Source organism: Lynx rufus, unplaced genomic scaffold (assembly GCF_022079265.1).
Source record: "Lynx rufus isolate CCGP_SWC_20201006 ecotype Redwood Valley unplaced genomic scaffold, mLynRuf1.p SCAF_2, whole genome shotgun sequence".
Classification (NCBI taxonomy): domain Eukaryota; kingdom Metazoa; phylum Chordata; class Mammalia; order Carnivora; family Felidae; genus Lynx; species Lynx rufus.
The window spans coordinates 121,919,959-121,940,992 of record NW_025814834.1 but is presented as its reverse complement, the minus strand read 5'-3'; the positions used below and the strand labels follow the sequence as shown (position 1 = coordinate 121,940,992).

Below are 21,034 nucleotides of genomic sequence, written 5' to 3'. Positions count from 1 at the left end.
CCAATTTAGCTGATGCAAAATCATAAGTCTTCTCAATTTTTTTCCACTGAAGTATATATAAATATATTTAATTTAAAATAGGAGCTCCATCAAGAGTCTTCCTATAAATCAAGATATACCCATTTAAACATTATACATTGGTTGAATTTACATCATTTAATTTTTTAGTTCCTCCTTTGCTGAGGTAAATTTCAGTGTCAACCTGTTCACGTGCTTTGTTGTTGTTTTTTTTTAATATGAAATTTATTGTCAAATTGGTTTCCATACAACACCCAGTGCTCATCCCAACAGGTGCCCTCCTCAGTGCCCATCACCCACTTCCCCATCCCTCCCACCCCCCCCATCAACTCTCAGTTTATTCTCATTTTTTTAAGAGTCTCTTATGGTTTGACTTCCTCCCTCTCTAACTTTTTTTTTTCCTTCCCCTCCCCCATGGTCTTCTGTTAAGTTTCTCAGGATTCACATAAGAGTGAAAACATATGGTATCTGTCTTTCTCTGTGTGACTTATTTGTTTTTAATCATTGCAATACGCTAAAAACTTTATTTCATTCCTTGAATTCATTGATTAAATATTTTCAATGGACTTTGAACAAAACAAAAACAAAATATAGATCACTTATTATGAAAAACATTTAACACGATGTAGGACACAGGTTGATTTGCCTTGTAAATCAGAAGCTTATCAAACATTTTTAAACTCCAGTTGCTGGTGGTCAGTCCAGAGAGATCATGGTTTTTGCTTGGTTGTTTGTTTTTGTTTTTTGGTAGTCATTACATATTTTCTGTCCAGTTTCTCTGATACACATATGTACATTTTAATATCTACCCCTTTTATTTTTGATTAGTTGAAAATTACAGCATTTTGATGAAATGATGATCTGGTTGTTTTTGGCAGCTCATCACTTCACCAGTGTTATACCTTCTTCTTAGGGTTTTTTTTTTATTTTTTTATTTTTCCGAGTTGTTGGAATATAGGTAGATATCAAATTTAACATTTTAGATCGATCCTGTGAGGTTGGGTGTCAAGTATGTGAACAATCTTGTTTAGAATTTAGTGTTTTGAAAAGTGTTTAAATGCACTTCTTCTAAGTGCATTCAATGTTGGAACCTTTGGACAGAAAGTTTTTAGGTAAGAGGAAGCTGTTAGACTTCCTAGGGACTTTGTGTTTATACTTGACCACATTGTAATCCATTCACCGCACTGATGCCTAGGTAATCTTTCTTAATGGTACGCTTTATTCCTTACATATGATGTTATATTTCTTAAAATCCTTCATGACCTTCCATTACACTCAGAATTTTTTTTTTTTTTAATTTAGCATGGCCTTACCAGAATTCTTGTGTAGTCTGGACTGTATCTAGCTGTCGAACCTCATCCTGTATCATTCACTTCCCCTCCCTGAGCTCTAGCCACACCAGCCACCTTCCTTTTCCTCGGGGTCATTGCATTTGTTGTTTCCTCTACTGGAATTTCTCTTCTTCCAGATCTGTTCATCACTGGCTCCTTCTCCTAATGTAGGTTTCAGTGCAAATTGTGTCATTTCAGAAACAGTTTCTCTGAACACTATATATAAAGAACCTTTCCTTTAACTTACCTTCTATCACTAGTACTCAGTATTCTAATTTCTGTATGAAATTATCACTATTTAAAATGGTCTTATTTAATGTAGGAGCAGAAATGTTATATGTCAGGTTCAATACTGTATCTCCCAGAGCATACTAGGCACTTAATATTTGGAAATGAATGACTGTTCTGTGTAGTTTACTGTATCCGTATTTCTTCTTTGATTCTCACTTCTAGCTACAAAAAAAAATTTGTGGTATTTTCCTAGCATATTTTCAAAGCCAATATGAAAATAGCACCAAATAATTAAAGAACTTTATCTATTTTAATGTTTTCTCAAGACAGATAAATAATAATGGTATATTGAATTGGCAGCATACAAGTGGATATAAAATAAGAGAAAGATTTGTATTTTTACTTCCTCCTGAAAGTAGAAAAGACCCTGGAGAATGGTTTAGAGTTCTCATAGAAATAATCCATGAGCTCTGCTACTTGAATAATTAGCCTAGACTTCCTGTTCCAACCGTTATCAGACTAGTCCTCCCATAACAAAACCAATCATAACAGCTAAGCAAAGCAGTTTAATGGCATTGGAGCAACTAACTGAGGGAGGACTTCTAGGAGAAGGTCATATCCATATAAATATTGGCTTTTTTCCTGAGGACATGTTTTAAATCATTGTGCAGGCAGAGAGGCCAAGCCTCAAGGGGTGGTCATTTGGGGCAGAGGAGACTATGCTCAGGTAGAGTTGCCAGAGTGGCTGAGGCATGAGAGACAAAATCTCAAGACAGGAAGGAATTGCAGAGAAATTTCTAAGCCCAGCAATTTATACATTTCCCTCAAATTGTTGGTTGATTCTGCAACTTTATGTGCATGGGGGCAAGACTCAAGGAAACTTAGAAGGAAATCGTGGTTGGAGGCTAAAGGGCAAAGAAAAAAATGTAACAGCCACATGGTACTGGGGAGAAAGATATTAGTGTTTAAGGCTGCCAAGGTAAAGGGCGCTTGTTAACACCCCAGACTTCCAGCTGCGGTCCCAGAGGGCACTCCCTAGAAATAGAGGTAAAATGGAAATAGACTCCCCTTAAGTCTGCCTGCACTCAACCTGTGTTTCAGAAGGAACTTAACCTTTAGAAAATATAATGTTCAAAGTGTCTGTGCTTTTTCATTTATATAGTCTAGCTTCCAGTAAATTATAAGGCAGGCTGAAAAAAGGCAGGAAGATACCCTAAGAATATATAAGCACAAAAAAGATGTACATAAGATTATTCACCGTCAGAGTCTTTATTAATAGCAAAATATTAGAAAAATGATGAAGGACCACCAACAGAGGATTGATTAAATTATGTTTGTGTAATATAGTGGTGTTTTACACATGTATATCAGCATTTGGGGCAGGACAGTTCTTTATTGTATGACACTGACTTAACCATTCTCAGGCACGTTACATCTTTGGCCCTAACACAATAAACGTAAATTGCACCTTCAAGGTTCGATACAACTCAGAATGCTCTCACACATTTTCATATGCCTCTGGGGTGGGGCATTCAAATTGAAAATCATTAATATCATAGAATTTTGTACAGTTGTTTAAAAAAAAATGAGAAAGTTGTTGAACCAATTATGGAAAGACCTCTGCAGTGTATCTTAAAATGCAAGATGCAGAGGAGTATGTATACTTTGCTATATTTTGTGTAATAGAGGAGGAAATAATAGATATTTGGATTGCTTATATATGCATAGTAATACATAAGAAACTAATGCAAGTGATTATCTGTGGGGCCTGATAGGGTGAAGAGACGTGAGAGTTCAGGGATGAAATCTATTTATTTACTGTATACTTTCCTGTATTGTTTTGATTTTTAAAACATGTGGATATAGTACCTATTCAAAAAAAGTTATAAATAATAATCTGTTAGATATAAACAAGCTATTGTGTTCGATATAATAATTTCTAAAAGAATTAAAGTTTATGTACTCATTACAAAAATGTTCTGGTCTTTTTCCAATTCTGTCTCCTTTGACCTTTGCCTTCCCTCAGTGGAGTAGGGCGGAACTGGGGCTGGGCATCTGCAGGTAGCAGCATTCTTGCCGAATTTGGTACACTGCACATGGAGTTTGTCCACCTCAGCTACCTGACAGGGGACCCCGTCTACTACAAGAAGGTCAGTTTTCTTGCCGCCTTCTCTTTGTTTATCATAAAAGAGTTCTTTAAGATTTACCGAACGATCGTTGCTTGGAAAATGTTTGCCTTTCCAGGAAAGTGTATGTCAGTACTCTGGGCCCCCCCCCCCTTTTTTTTTCTTTTTAAACTATCTAAAGGAATGTCCATTCTCTTTACAATATTTACTGTTATTTGAGAAGTGTAACCACTAGTAGTTTTGTGAAAATTCTGTTGCCATCTCTATTCAGCATCGTGTTGCAGTGTCCCTAGCCCCAGAACAAGAAAAACAAAGTGAACAGAAAGTTAAAGAATTGAATTGCATTGAAAAGGAAGAAGGAAAAAAATAATCATTCACAGATTACATGATTATCCACCTGAAATCTTAAAATAATCTGTATTTAAACTATTAGAAATAAGAGCATATTTATAGTTTTGAATAGAAGATCAATATAGATATGAAAAATCACCAGCATTTCTCTGCACCAACTACAACAGGCAAGAAAGTATCAATGTTAACAAACACATACATGGTAGGAACTTTATGTGATGGGAACAAGAGTGTAACTTCCTTACAAATAAGCTTAACAAAAGATAAATAAAGTTCAAAACACTTGAATGACATTGAGGAGGACCTAAGTAAATGGAGAAGGATGTTCTGTTCATGTACAGCTAAACAGTATCATAAAAACTTTAGTCTTTTCCAGATTGATCTGTAGCGTTAATTCCGTGCCACTTAGAACTCCAGTGGCTTCTTTTAAAAAAATGAAACTTGACAAGATTCTTCTAGAATTTATATAGAGGAGAAATATGGAGTGCGTTTGCATTACCCATATCGACACTCACAGGGAAGTGTCGGTGCATAAAGACAAATAGACTGATGAACAGAATAAATGTTCCTTAAATAGATCCATATATATGTGGAAACATTATGACAGGGGCAGCATTGCAGATTATAACCATTTGAGGAGCATTAAAGGCTTAAATTTAAAGTTTTTTTTTTTTTTTTTTCAACGTTTATTTATTTTTGGGACAGAGAGAGACAGAGCATGAACGGGGGAGGGGCAGAGAGAGAGGGAGACACAGAATCGGAAACAGGCTCCAGGCTCTGAGCCATCAACCCAGAGCCCGACGCGGGGCTCGAACTCACGGACCGCGAGATCGTGACCTGGCTGAAGTCGGACGCTTAACCGACTGCGCCACCCAGGCGCCCCTAAAGGCTTAAATTTAAAAGACAAATCTAGTGAAGTTGAAAATACATATACCCTGTGACCCAGCAATTCCACTCTTTGATATGTACATTTACACCATACTATACATAGAAGAATCATTTGCATTAGCAATTTATATAATAAAATTCAGTACAGCAGTAGGAAGAATTGAATTATATTTATCAATTAAAAGAACATGATACAACCTTTTTTAAAAAGTTAAAAACAAGCAGAGTTGAATAATATGTTTTGTGTGGGGATTCAGAAGTGATGAACATAAAACTCAGAACTGTGAGTACAGCCAGGACAGAGTCCGTGCTCTGTAAATGTATAAACAGTGCAGCAAAGGTGTTTGTAGTGTTGCATTTCTTAAATTGGGATGTGAGTGGAATCTGTGTATATTCCTTTCTATGTGTGAGCTGTTTTCATTGGTTGAGAAGAATTTGCAGGTAAAGACAGCAGTGAAGGAAGACACAGAATTTTTCTTTTCCTGATGAAATTAACAAAAATCTTAAAGACCGGCAAACATTTATCCATAGCAATGAAAGGAGGAGAGGCTGCAGTCTCATGTCATAAGTATGTGACAGCCAAGAAGCAGAAAGCTTGTGGCATGGTACTTAACGTCTGTTTCCCACCTTGTTCTGAACCCTTACTGGGCAAAGGAAGCACGTCATCAGATTCCTGGCACTCCCCATCAGTCCATCTCACAGAGGACACCAGTGCCGAGGGTGTGGGGTGTTCACTTGTCCACAGCTCCTGAGGGGTCTTGCCTCCATCTTCCCTGAACACTGGGACTCCAGATCTCAAATTGTGTCCAGGAGGGGAGGAATACTCCCCTCTCACCCACCCGACACAGTAGGGATGAATTCAGAGACACTGCAGCTGTAACATATCAAACCAAAGTTCAGGTCAGAGCCAACCCTGTTAAACGTGAGCAAGACGCAGAGGGAAAACGTGGCAAGTATATAAACATACTGCAACAGGGTAGTAACAAAACCGTGGTGGTAAATAGCATGTAAAAGACTGATAAAGAACCCACTTTCAAATTTCATGAAGTCACTGTAATTTATACTATAATAGCAAGTGAACTCAGTAAAATTATAACTCAAAAGAAATAATGATACAAAAAAATTGCAGAACTGAAGAAACAAATTGAGATCTTAAAACGTTATATTTCTATTATGAATAAATAAACGAAAAACAACAAAGCAGTGACTTTACATAATTGAAAACCGATTTACTAACGTGGAAAAGCAGGAGACCATCATAGTGGAAACCAAGAAAAAACATGAAGAGATTAAAAGCTGATAAATGTATAAAATGAAGGTAATCTAGCATATGGTATTTCTGAAGTAGAGGATCTGACAGATAGGAATCACCGAAAAGTGACAGGAAGGAGAGAGAGAACTGCAAATTCCCTTTTTAACAGAATTAAGAGATACTTGATATTTCACACCACAAAATAGGAGAAAAGGTTGCCGTAATCAAGGGCAGAGAGGTTTGGGAAACAAGAGAGGATATTTGTGGCTGCAGATTTCAAGAATAAAAAACCAGAAGAGCACAGTTCCCTGAAATAAATGGTATATCTAGAGGTGCAGAACCGAAGTCCTCATTAGCAGCATTGAGAACAGGGTCATGGACTGATGGTGGGTGCTTCTTTGGACCCTTCTACAGGCGTGTTGAGAAGCTAGGATAACAGAATTCTCAGGAAACTTCGGTGAGGGAAGAGAATGCATGACACATTTTCTTTTATGAGCAGTGCTACCGCATTGCTAGTCTCGGTTATCTGGGGAAAAGCAAAGGCGTCCGGTCTCTTCCTGGCCTTTTATGTCATCCTTGTGTAAATAGCTGGTTCAAGGAAAATAACAATGAGTAATTCATCAGGAAAGAACAAGGATAGAATTTATACAGAGGTATATTATCAGAAAAAAAGAGGGAAGGAACAGGATATATAAGAGATGCCCAAAAAATACTTCTCAGGAAATAGCAATTAAATCCTGACCGAACATCGCCATGAGAGGGAAGATAATGAAGCCCTCCTCTCTGTGAAACGAGTATATCAACAGAAATAGAGTGCTCAGAGACAGTTAAGATGTGCTATCAGTAACAAATTGCAAGAAACAGTTACCACCAAAAATGAAAGCCAAATTGGAAGCAGTACAAAGGAGGTGTTCAAAGACAATGATGGACTTAGAAGACAAAATTGAGACAAGCTAGTAAAGGTGTTGACAGTAAAAAAGAGATAGATAAAATATTCAGAAAGGAAAGGCAGCTGAAAGAGGCAGAGAGGATTCAACATACGCCTAATTTTCAGAAGACAAGGTAATATTTTATTATCCCTAATGGCATCATTTCAAACTGCCTAATCGTGGTTCACGGAATTATTCAGATTGGGATTGTACATAGAGTTGGTCTCAGCCTTGAAAGAACACAGACAACACACCATCCTTGGGCCGGTTCCTAAAACCGCCTAATGACAAAGTCCAGCCAAATGAAAGATGACCGGGACATTGTCCTAACAGGATTTGTGCTGTGCTCAAGCCAGAAAATAATGAAGTATATATAAGGTTCTGTGAAGATGTTTCCCCAAGTCATGCATACTGAGCAGGTTATCCTTCAGAGGTAAAAGGAACATTCTCAAATAAGAATACAAGGAGTAGAATACATTTGTGCACTCTCAAAATCCATCCAGTGTATAGATGAATGCAGATAAAGTCCCGGAGAAAGTTTCTAGCTTCTTAATATATTTTTGTGATTTCTTTCCTCCGTAGCTTTAGGGAGATCTTTCAGGAATCAAAATTTTGGGGATTTTAGGAATTTTCAGGATTTCTATTATGGGATCGATATTTAGAGTTCAGTAATTTAGTTCACTTTTTCACCTATTCAGGTTAGTTTCATACTTCTTATTATAAATGTCCTTTTATGATTCCATTTCTATGAAATTATTTCTGTTTTTGTATTTAGATATGTACATATTAAATGTGTCTGGAATGATGTGTATTACTGATGTTTCGGATGGTTATTTCTGGATAGTAAAATGTTGGCATTTAAATTAGTTTTTTTCTGTGCTCTTCATATTTTCAGTTGTTTCTTGAATTTTAAATAATGGTGGTATATCATCTGGTAAAAATAACGAGTCATTTATAAAGTAGAAGCCTTTCCTGACCACTACCACCACCACCACCACCACACACACAGACACACACACACACACACACACACACACACACACACACACACACGGGAGATGGTGTAGGTTCTGAGTGAGGAAAAACCACAAAGCCTAGTTGACATTTACTTTATTAATTGTATTCTTTATTTTTGTTAAGGTCATGCATATTCGGAAACTACTTCAGAAAATGGATCGTCCAAATGGTCTTTATCCAAATTATTTGAACCCAAGAACAGGTCGCTGGGGTCAGTGTAAGTATTTCTAGTACAGCCGATGCTATGTCAAAAGGTTATTTGTCTGGAGACTTGCTTGATGTAGTGAAAAGTCCATCACACGTATGGTTGGAACCCCTCAGCTTCTAACCCTGTGATCTGCTAGTGCCGTTACCTTTGGCAAATTTCTAATCTTTTGTCGCTTCACTTTTTCTACGTGTAAATGGAAACACTAATAACCTGTGTCACAAGCAATATTTTACCCCATTAATGTGTAAGTACTTTGTTAAAAATAGTGCCGCCTTTGCAAAAAAAAAAAAAAGAAAGGGTTCCCCCTATTTATAAACCCTAGCTTCATGTAAATAAGAGCATTGCTTTGGATAGGTATTTATTAAAGGAGTATGAAGAACAAACAAGGGTCTTAAATGATTAGAAAGGGGGGACGCAGTTGCTCTTGGACAAGATTTGTCCAGTCATTTTAACAGAAGATACCAGGTCTTATTATTCAGATTCTGTGCCAAATGCTTGGATGAAACTAGAGATGAGGGATAACTATGTAGAACTTGGTCTGAGTTTAGGGAGCTCCCAGGCCAGCAGGAGAAGCAGACACACTTCAAAGTCGTTGGAGCTGGAATATAATGTGGTAAGTGTTATGGTACAGACATGTACCAGTTGTGATGTGAGACTGGCAGAAGTGACTTCCTCGGTGAGGAGAAGGTATTTTGTTTGATGAGAGGGTGATGTTTTAAAGCTTTAGAATTGATCTTCGAAGGAATAGATTTTTTTAAAATAACAAATGTTGCGGCGCCTGGGTGGCTCAGTCGGTTAAGCATCCGACTTCGGCTCAGGTCATGATCTCACGGTTCGTGGGTTTGAGCCCCACATCAGGCTCTGTGCCGACAGCTTAGAGCCTGGAGCCTGCTTTGGATTCTGTGTCTCCCTCTCTCTCTGTTCCTCCCCTGCTCTCACTCTGTCTCTCTCTCAAAAATAAAGGTTTAAAAAATTTTTTTAAATAATAAATGTTTATTTGGAAATGTGGAACTTGCAGAATTGAAATAAAATATGGGTTTACCAATGGTATTCTTCTTGAAAGATAGAGAACGAAAACAAAGAGTAGAACTTGTTACTTTTCCCCGAGTATGACATAGTTGGGTTATTTTTGAGACTAATGAAATCATAATGAAACAGTAGAAAATGAGGTGAAAATAACAATCTCTTAATTTTATGTATGGAAAATAATGTTTAATCCATCAGTGAGAAATTATGCTGGTGTTTGCTACCAAGAGTAGGAAAACATTTGTCATGGAATCTTGGGGGCTCCTGTCAAGGAAATTGTCTTTTATTTTGTGAAAGGAAAGCACAGTGGTCAGTAGAGTTGTGTCTTTCGTGGATCTGGGAATAAATCTCAGTCTTTGGTTCCTCTTCTGTACTTTTCTTTTTCCTCTTCTGGAATTCTTTACATGTAGCTCATTTTTGTCTTTATTTTGAAGAAAATACAAGATCTGTGCCTCTACTGAGTGGAAATGATACTTTTTTGGAAAAAACAAAACCCCAAAGACAGCATTGCTAAAATATAAAAATGTGCTTTTCTTATTCCAGATAAGGATGACTGGTTTGGATGTCTGCTTAGTAACTTGGGTGAATTTTATTAAAATTCGAAAGTACATTTCCCTCTTAGAGTTTTATTAAGATTTGGGAATAACTCTAATATCAGGAAAAAATTATGTTCAGTTCCTTCTTTACGTCATATGCCAGTGTATATTCTATAATGTAAAGCTTAACTTGAACTGTAAAAAATAACAACATAAAAATACTAGATTTTTTTTTTTTTTGTAATCGGGAAAACCTTCTCCTTAAAGAAAAGGTATCAGTTTTTACTATCCAAATGTTAACCTCTTACATTTCCTAGGAAAGGCAAATAACAAGCTAAGGAAATACATTTGATTGTATTTGGAAAACAGAGTGTTCATATCTTCTGTATATCAAGAACTCTTATAAGATAATAAGAAAAAAGATAATCATCCTTAATAGAAAGATACACTGAGAAAAATTGGTTCATGAAAAAACAGAACACAAATGGACAATAAACAGATGTGCATTTTTAATCCTAAAAGTGGTGTTACTGAAGATATGTGGTATATGGAGACAATGTAATGTGACAACATCCTCTTTCTGTACAGACTGGTACTATATATATAAATTCTATATAATTTACTATATAAATTCTATAGTAGAATTTGCAACACTACCATCTTTGGTGTCCTATTTGTAGAGATCTTTGTCCCTCTCTTCCCGCTTCACCACCACCATAAATCAATGCAGCTTTTATTTTATTTATTTTATTGAAGTGTAGTTGACATACAATATTATACGGTTGACCTTTGAACAATGTGGAGATTAGGGGCACAGTCGGAAGTGGGAGTTTGACTCCCACCCAAAACTTAACTACCAGGAGCCTAGTAGTTGACTGAAAAGGCTTACCAATAACAAACAGTTGATTAACACAAATTTTGTGTGTTATATTCTTAAAGTAAAGCTACATAAAATATTAAGAATATCACAAGGAATAGTAAATACATTTACAATACTATACTGTATTGAAAAAAAATCTGCATGTAAATGGACCTGCACAGTTTAAACCCATGTTGTTCAAGGGGCAACTGGATTAGTTTCAGGTATACAACATAGTGATTCCCAATGCAGCTTTTAAACAGAAGACACTATTCTTTATCTATTAAATTAATAAAGGAAATGGGCATATCCCTGTATCCAGAGCTTCAAAAACTGAAAAATTTGTATGCCCTTTGAACCAGCGACTTATTTCTAGGTATTTATTCCAAAGAAATTTGGACATATATATATATATATATATATATGTTTCTATATATATGTATATATACACACACACATACACACACACACACACACACATATATATATATATATATATATAAAGTTTATTTGCAATAACTTTGAAGTTATTTATAATATGAATAATTTGGAAACATTCTAAAGCAGTCTTGTCCAATAGAACTTTCTGTAATGAGAAAAATGTTCTATATCTGTGCTATCTGTATAGGCGTCACTAAATGCATATGCTGTTGAACACTGGAAATGTTAGTACAGACGTAGAGCTGCATTTAAATTTTATTTACTTTTAGTTAATTTAAGTAAATAGCTACTTGTGACTAGTGCCTGTTGCATTGGACAGTGCAGTTTTAAACATCCTATGAAAGAGATTTAGTTAAATAAATTGTAGTACCTTCAGATATAATATACTATGCAGCCATTAAAAGTTAGGTTACAGACTACTTGGCTTAGATAAATATGTTATCTGTGTTTTTTCCTTAATGCTTGTTTTTATTTTCTTCTTTTTATCTGTATTAATCTAAATTTGATAATGGACATCTATCAGTTTTAAAGTAAGATTAAAAACATTTTTTTTAAAGCAGCTTTATTGAGAAACAGCACTTGGTGCCATATAATTTACCCATTCGGAATATACAGTTGAATGGGTTTTAGTATTTATAACCATCCTCAACATCAACTTTAGAACATTTTCATTAACCCCCAAAGGAATCCTGTACCATTTAGCTATCACCCATCTATTTGCCTATTCCCCACTCTCCGCAGCTTTAAACAACCACTAATCTATTCTTGTGTCTCTCTAGATTTGTCTGTTCTAGACTTCTCATGTCATCCACGTACTGTGTGGTCTTTTGTGATTGGCCTCTTTGATTTAGCAAAATGTTTTAAAGATTCTTCCATATTATACCTTGTATCAGTACTTGGATTTTTTAATGCCTGAATAATTCTCCCATTTTATGGATATACCACTGTTGTTTATCCATTCATCAGCTGATGACTTTGGGGTTGCTTCCACCAGGTTATTTTTCACTGTTGTTCCTTTTTTTTTTATTGATTTATAGTTGACATACAATATTATATTAGTTTCAGGTATACCACATAGTGGTTCTGTGTTTTTATACATTATGAAATCATCACCTTGATAGGTCTAGTTACTGTCTCTGTACAAAGTTATTACTGTATTACTGACTGTATTCCCCTATGCTATACATCATATTTCCACGACTTGTTTATTTTATAACTGGAAGTTTGTAAATCTTAATCCCCTTCACGTGTTTCTCCCATTGCCCCCCCCCCCCCCGCTTCTGGCAACCACTAGTTCTGTGTATCTGTGAGTCACTTTTTCTTTAATTTTGTTTGTTTTTTTTAGATTCCACATATAAGTGAAATTATACAGTATTTGTTTTTCTCTGTATGACTTCTTTCACTTTGCATAATACGCTCCAAGTCTGTCTATATTGTCACAGATGGCAAGATCTTATTCTTTTTTGTGGCCAAGTAATAGTCCATTATATATGCACTACATCTTCTTTATTTATTCTTCTATGGATAAACACTTAGGTTGCTTCCATATCTTGGCTATTGTAAATAATGCTACAATGAACTTAGAGGTATGTACATCTTTTTGAATTAATGTTTTTGTTTTTAATTTTTGAGAAACCTCCATACTGTTTTCTGTAGTGGCTGCAGCAATGTACATCCCTACCAACAATGCACAAGGGGGTCCCTTTTCTCCACATCCTTATCAGCACTTGTTATTTCTTGACTTTTTGATAATAGCCATTCTGACAGATGTAAGGTAGTATCTCATTATGGTTTTGGTTTGCATTTCCTTGATAATTAGTTATGTTGAGCATCTTTTCATGTACCTGTTGGCCATCTTTATGTCTTCTCTAGAGAAATGTCTCTTCAGATACTCTGCACATTTTTTAATTGGGTTATTTGTTTTGTTTTTTTGTTATTGAGTTGTATGAGTTCTTTATGTATTTTGGATATCAACCCCTCACCAGGTATATCGATAGCAGATATTTTCTTCCCACTCAGTAGGTTGCCTTTTCATTTGGTTGATGGTTTCCTTCACTGTGCACAAATATTTCTTAAAACTCTTTTTGATGTTTTATTTATTTTTGAGAGGGAGAGGGAGAGAGTGGGAGCAGAGGAGGGGCAGAGAGAGACAGACAGAATCTGAAGCAGGCTCGGGCTCTGAGCTGTCAGCACAGAGCCCAACACGGGACTTGAACCCATGAACTGTAAGATCATGATGTGAGCTAAAGTCGGACACTTAACTGACTGAGCCACCTGGGCACCCCACAAATATTTTTTTTTTATTTTTTTTTTAACGTTTATTTATTTTTGAGACAGAGAGAGACAGAGCATGAACAGGGGGAGGGGCAGAGAGAGAGGGAGACACAGAATCAGAAACAAGCTCCAGGCTCTGAGCCATCAGCCCAGAGCCTGACGCGGGGCTCGAACTCACGGACTGCGAGATCGTGACCTGGCTGAAGTCGGACGCTTAACCGACTGCGCCACCCAGGCGCCCCTTTTTTTTTTTTTTTCCCCACAAATATTTTTTTAAGTTTATTTATTTATTTTGAGAGAGGTGGAGAGAGCAGGTGTGGGGAAGGGGCAGAGAGAGAGGGAGAGATGGAATCTCAAGCAGGCTCCATGTTGTCAGCGCAGAGCCCAACACGGGGCTCAAACTCATGAATTGTGAGATCATGACCTCAGTCAAAATCAAGAGTTGGCTGCTTAACCAGCTGAGCCACCCAGGCATCCCTGTGCACAAACATTTTTAAATAAAAAAGAGGATGTCATTTTTCACATCAAAATCTTAGAATACTGAAAAAAAATAACTCACTGAGAATTGCCAGCCTTTAAAATGACGAACAGTATAGCATTTACAGCATCTTAATTATTAAAAATACAACTTTTTCTCTTAAATAGTACTGTGAAAATTGAGTAATGACATGAAAAAGAATGAAATTGGGCCCTTACTTTATATTCAAAACTTAGCTCAAAATGCATCAAAGACCCTAAAAATAAGAAATAAATTATAAAACTCTTAGGAGGAAACAGGGACAAATCTTCATGACCTTGGATTTGGCAGTGGTTTCTTCAGAAGCAGAAGCAACAAAAGAAAAAGTAGTAGATAAATTGGATTTTATTAAAAGTAAAAACTTGTGCATCAAAGGACTATCATGACAGTGGAAGACAACCCACAGAATGTGAGAAAATATTTGCAAATCACATATCTGATAAGAGTTTAATATCCAGAATATATGAAGAACTTCTACAACTCAGCAACGAAAAGATGGTTAAAAAATGGGCAAAGAACTTGAATATAGACATTTCTCCAAAGAAGATCTGCAAGTGGAAAATAAACATGTGAAAAAGATGCTCGTTATCGTTAGTCATTAGGGAAAGGCAAGTCCAAAAAGCACTATGAGATTCCACTTCATACCTACTATGATGGCTGTCATCAAAAAGACAGAAAATATGTGTAAGCAAAGGTAGGGAGAAATTGGAATCCTTATACATCGCTGCTGGGAACGTACACCGTGAAGAACAATTTGGTAGTTCCTCAAAAAGTTAACTACAGAAAACCCACTGTGATCCAGCAATTTAACTCCTGAGTATATACCCCAAAGTTTGAAAGTAAGGACTGAGATACTTGTATGCTAACGTTCACACAACCGTTATTCACAGTAGCCAAAGTAGAAACACCCAAAGTGTCCAACAGATGAATGAACGAACACATTGTGGCACATGCACACAATGGAGCATCATTTGGCTGTGACAGGAATGAAGAGCTGCCACACGCTGCCACACAGATGAGCCTGGAAGGCATTGTGATAAATGAAAAAGCCCAGTCACAAGAAGGACAAGTCCTGTATGATTGCACTTTACCAAATAGTCTAAAGCAGTCAAGTTCATAGTCAGAAAGTGGATTAGTGGTTGAGACTTGGGTGAAAGGGGAGGTGGGAATTATTACTCCACAGGTACAGAGTTTCTCTTTGGGATGATGAAAAAGTTTTGGAAATAGAGCTGTACAACATTGTGAATGTAATTAATGCTCCTGAATGGTACACTTAAAGCATGATTAAAGTGGCAACTTTCATGTTACATATATTTCGTCACAATTAAAAAATGGCAATAAAATATTTCATTCTTCCTTTTCTTCTCACAATAAATTTAAATTATTTCTTCAGAATATATTCACACATAGCAGTTATTAATTTTGAGAATGTTACAGAAAGAACAATTCACTGGTTATTTTAGCAAGGGGACTTCAAAATCCTAGGGAAACTATCCTAATATCCTTTTAACAGCTGTGGTCTTCACTAAATTGTCCAATTTGTTCCTTTTAATGTTTTTGTATATTTTATATCAGCTTCAGAAAAGTGTATCAAATCCATTATTGTCTTTGAGCACTATACATCTGTCACATCTATAAATAGTCTGCAAAACAAACAGTGAATCGAACTGAAATTTAACAATCCAGCTTTGGCTGACTGTATTGTAATTAGAGTAATGGTGGTGTCTGCGACATGCACATAGCAATCACAGAGAATAATTACTGGTAATTACCTTCAGGAAAAGTACTTGGCAACAGATATAAAAGAACATAGTAAGGAACCTAGATTTAAAGGCACATTATTAGTATTTTTTTCTCTTTTCTCCTCTTTGTTTTCTCACTGGCTTTCCAAGCACAGCGCTTAGCCTATGCCATATAATGACTAAAGGGAAGAAAATATAGGAAATTGTTCATTACAGATTCAGTATGTTTTATACTACTAAATTAAAAATCATGGAAAAAACAAGTATGGGTATGAGTTAGAAGACTAACCCTGGCTTTCCTGCTTAATAATTTACTGTAATAATTTAGATGAGTTATTTAACTTCTCCATGCTTTTTGTTTCTTCATCTGTTCTCATTATCCTTTTCTAATAGGATGATCATGTAGGTCATATTTTTGAGGTACTGTGTTTGAAAATGCCTCATAATCCATGACATGATACAAATACCAGCTTTTATTCTAGAATTTCCTATAAGAAAACTTCAAAAAATACCTTCCGTTAGAAACCTGCCATTAACTTAATAACATGCTGAGGCAGATCGTACGAATCATTGATATTTAGTAGTGCTTTATGATGTGTTATCAATGTCTGCATCTCCAAAGGACCTGAGAGTGACATGGTTCATCAGATTTGACGCCTGGGAAGACATGATTCAGTGGTTTAAGCAAGGTCAGACTACTGGGTGATAAATTCTGAGGTTACCATGGATCTCAGGCTTCGGCTGTTTATTCATTTATTAAGCATATAATCTTCAACTAGAGCAACAGCCTAGAAGAGCTGGAGAGAACCTCTTTGTTGTCCTAGAGCCTTGGTAACTTAGAACTAAATCTGTAAACCCTGGCAGTAATTCACAGACCTAAACAACATCTCTCCTAAATCATGATACCAAAGACTTTTGCCTTTCTCTGCTAATTACCCTGTTATTTTACCTCCTTTAATTCCTGTATGTCTCCGTTATCTTGTTTTCTTTCCTGCTCATTTGTTAATCCTTTCTGTAGATGACACCATGCCTAGAAATATTTGTGGGTGGCTAGGACAAAATAGAAAATGCCCAATGTGTTACTTGAATGACTCTTGTGTAAGTGTCATGCCCCAACGTACCATTTGTGTTCTTTAATCACTCCCTGCAAACTCCCATGGCTCAAATCTGTTTCATATATTGATAACTCCCAAGTGTATATCCCCAGTCTCTCGGGATTTCCACATACCTGATTGTCTGTTTGTCACATCTATTTGGATATCCAGCTAGTGCCTCAAATTCCACATGCCCCAAATTCAAACTCCTTCTGCTTTAAATCATTTCCTCCTTCAGTATTATCAATTTCAGTGAAGAGCACCATTGTTCACCCATTTGCCCAGCCAGAAATCTAGACATTATCCATGATTTCTCTTTTTTCACTTTTTTTTTCAGTAAACATCTGATAGGTTTCAAACTCAAAGAGTATAGTATCTTCAAGAAAGATTATTCAGTTTTAAGATGTTAATAAACATTTAAATTCAGTTGAAGGGTAGATGTTATAGATAAAACCAGCCAAGAGGGGGAGGATTCCTGAGAAGGAAGCAGAAGTAGTTAGGGTCCAGAGCTAGATGGAGTATGTAGAGAAGGGGTATTTCTTCCTCTTTAATAAGCAAAGCGAACAGATAAAATGATAGTTGGGGGTGCAACAAGTTGAAAGATACGTTTTTAGGGTTTCCTCTCTCCCCCATCAGTGGTCTATATTTTTCTGTGAATTAGGAAGCAGGGTTGTATGCTGAGAGTAGGCAGAAGGTAGAGCTGTAGGGGACTTTTGAAGAAGAGATTTCAAATACCTGCTTTAAGGACTGGGAAAGAACAGTAATCAAGAAGTCACGCTAAAGTTGACAAGACAATGTTGGGCTTCTCATTCATGGTGAAAGTTGCGAATTTGGGGATAATAGTAGAGCAGACTGACAACTGGGCTGCTGTTTTACCTGGTTGGGTGCAACAAAACAATGGAGCAAGGATCCTGAATATTTGGACAAGAGGATTGGTGACCTGTTGCTTCTTTTCGTATCCAGCCTAGACTGCATAGGATCCAAACCAATGGGGGAGTATTCGAGTACTTTACCTTCTATTTTATCTGTCCTTCAAATCCCAAAACTTGTATCAACCCAGCCATCTACCTTTCCCATTTGTAGACTCAGCTGAGCATTGCTGATAAAAATCATCTGTAGTTATGTTGAAGTTGCTATAAATTTATAATTTCCAATTCCACCTGGATCTTTTGTACCTCTGACAGTTCTTTGATCAGTTTACTTCTCTTGCTTACTCTTCCAAATCTTCTATACAAACCTCCTATCCATCCCCAACTCACTTTTGACCATTTCCTTATTTTCAGTTTCCTGAGCAATTTTATTTAGGTATATCTTGATTAAAAAGTTTTATGGTGTATTTATAGAGGTTTAAAAAATTTTTTTTTTGAATTCCAGTGTGATTCTCAGTATTTTTTAAATGGAGTTAAGTTTGTTGCATTACTGATAGGACTAATTTCAGGTATCTTTTTTGTTTTGTTTACTTGCTTTTTTAATAACAGCTTTATTAAGGTAGAGTCAGGGAGCCTGGGTGGCTCAGTAAGTTAAGCGTCCCGATTCGATTTCAGCTCAGGTCATGATCTCACAGTTTGTGAGATCGAGCCCTGCGTTGGGCTCTGCACTGAGAGTGCAGAGCCTGCTTGTGATTCTCTCTCTCCCTCTGTCTCTGCCCCTCCCCTGCTTGCATGCCCGCTCTAAATAAACAAACAGGTGTCATTGACATATAATAAACGGTACATGTTTAAAGTGTACAGTTTGGTAAGTTTTTAAATAAGTATATACCTATGGAATCATCACTGCAATCAAAATAATGAACCTATCTATCACCTCTGAAGGTTTCCTCATCCCCCTTTATGATTCTTCTTTCACTCCCCTTCTCACTTCTTCCTTAAGCAACTGCTGATCTGCTTTCTTTCATCATAGATACATTTGCATTTGTAGAGCTTTGTATAAATGGAATCCTTTGTATGCTTTATTTTTGTCTGGCTTCTTTCACAGAGCATGATTATTTTGAGATTTGCCCATGCTGTGTTTATCAGTAGTTCTGAGTAGAGTTCTACTTTCTAGAATACCGTGATTTGTTTCTCTGTTCACCTGTTGATCATTTGGGCTGTTTCCACTTTGGGGTTATCACAGACAAAGTGCTATGAGCATTGACATACAAGCCTTCACGTTGACGTACGTTGTCATTTTTGTTGAGTGAAGACCTGGGAGTGAATGTTTGTATCATATGGTAGGTGTGTATGCTTAACTTAGTAAAAATTGTCCAACTCTTTTCTGAAGTGGATGTACCATATTCCATTCCCATGAGCAGCATTCCTCCACACGTGCACCAGCACTTGACATGGTCAGCCTTTTCCTTTTAGCCACTGTAATAGGTGATTAACACTTCCCAAATCACCAGTGAGATGTCTTTTTCATGAGCTACTTCCCATCCATTTATCTTCTTTGGTGAATTATCTGATCAGACCCCTCTCCGGTTGCCCATTTTGTAAATGGATGTTTTCTCTCAGTCTTTGACTTGTCTTTTCATTCTTTAACAATGTTAAAGAAAAAAGATTCCAATTATGAAGTCCCATTTTATCAGTCTTTTTTAATGAATTATTCTTTTGTGTCATATCTAAGAAATCTTTGTCTAACTCAAGGCCACAAAATTTCCTTCTGTGTTTTCTTCTAAAAGTTGCAGAGCTTTAGGTTTTATATTTTGGTCTGTGATCTGCTTTCAGTTGATTTTTATATAGGTATCAAAGTTCTTTTTTTTTTTTCTTTCGTTCTTTTTTTTTTTCTGTTTTGCATGTGGGTGTCTGATTATTCCATACACCCATTTGTTGAAAAGACTGTCTTTTCTCCACTGCATTGGCTTTGGCTTTGCACCTTTGTCAGAAATCAGTTGTACATATAGGTATAAGTTTTTGGATTCTTTTCTGTTCTGATGGCCTATTTATGTATTATTATGCCAATGCCATGCTGTTTTGATTACTCTAGCTTTATTACAGGTATTGAAATCAAGTAGGATTAGCCCTCTGAGTTTTTTCTTTCTCCAAACTGTCTTGGTTATCTAAGTCCTTTACATTTCCATATTAATTTTAGCATCACTTTGTCAGTATTTATAGAAAACCCTGCTGGTATTTTGATTGGGAAATCATTTGGGGGAAATTGACATCTTAACACTGTTTGACAGTCGACATCTTCCGGCCTGTGCACAGGTTGTATCAGTCTCAACATTTATTTAGGTATTCTTCACCACTTCTCTCAAATATTCTGTTGCTTTCTGTGCACAGGTCTTTCATGTGTTTCACCAGATTTACCTGTAGATGTTTCATATTGTTGATGCTGTTAAAAATGATACTTTAAATTCCAGTTTCTTATATTTTGTTGCTAAAATATGGAAATAAAATTGATTTAGTATGTTCATCTTGTGTCTGCAACTTGCTAACCTCAATTTTTAGTTCTAGTAGCTTTTTTGTAGATTCCATTGAATTTTCTTCATAGATGACCTTATTATCTCTACGTAAAGATAGCTTACATCTTTGTTTCCAATATGAATGCCATTTATTTAAATTTAATTCATTTCTTTTTTGGCCTTTGCACCTGCTAGAGCCCGTAGGGAAGTGTTGAAGAAAAGTGATGAAAGGGAGCGGCCTTGTTTGATTTCTAATCTTAGGGAGAAAGCATTCAGTCTTTAACGGTAGGGTTTGGTTTTTTTTGTAGATGCCCTTTGTGATATTGAGGGAGTTCCTTTTTCCTGGTTTGCTTAAAATTTTTTTTTATCAGGAATGTATTTTAAATATTTTGTGTGTGCATCTATTTTCTTCTTTGGTTTATTGAATAGAGTGAATCACATTGATTTATCTTATTTTTTTAATGTTTGTTTATTTTTGAGATAGAGACAGAGCATGAGCGGGGGGTGGGTAGAGAGAGGGAGATTCTCTCCCGGGTCTGAGCTGTCAGCACAGAGCCAGATGCAGGGCTTGAACCCATGAACCGCGAGATCATGACCTGAGCCAAAGTCAGATGCTTAACTGACTGAGCCGCCCAGGCACCCCACATAATTGATTTTGAATGTTAAACCTTCTCTGCATTTCTAGAATAAATCATATGTATTTATTCTAGATGTTCATGATGTATTAGTCTTTCAATATTTTCTTATAATTGATTTGTTAAATGAGAGATATTCCTCTGTAGGTTTCTTTTTTGTCTTTGTCTGGTTTTAGTACT

The 21,034-nt window shown here is 36.4% G+C and overlaps 1 protein-coding gene across 5 annotated transcripts in view; it reads left to right on the top strand.

The window, feature by feature from the left end:
* The window catches only part of MAN1A2 (mannosidase alpha class 1A member 2), a 181,046-nt gene that overhangs the window by 103,757 nt on the left and 56,255 nt on the right, over positions 1 to 21,034 (top strand). For all 5 annotated transcript variants that reach the window (XM_047083549.1, XM_047083550.1, XM_047083551.1 and 2 more), the window contains 2 exons: positions 3,607 to 3,730; positions 8,267 to 8,360. In XM_047083549.1, the coding sequence (XP_046939505.1) occupies positions 3,607 to 3,730; positions 8,267 to 8,360 (218 nt within the window). The remainder of the gene's footprint in view (positions 1 to 3,606; positions 3,731 to 8,266; positions 8,361 to 21,034) is intronic.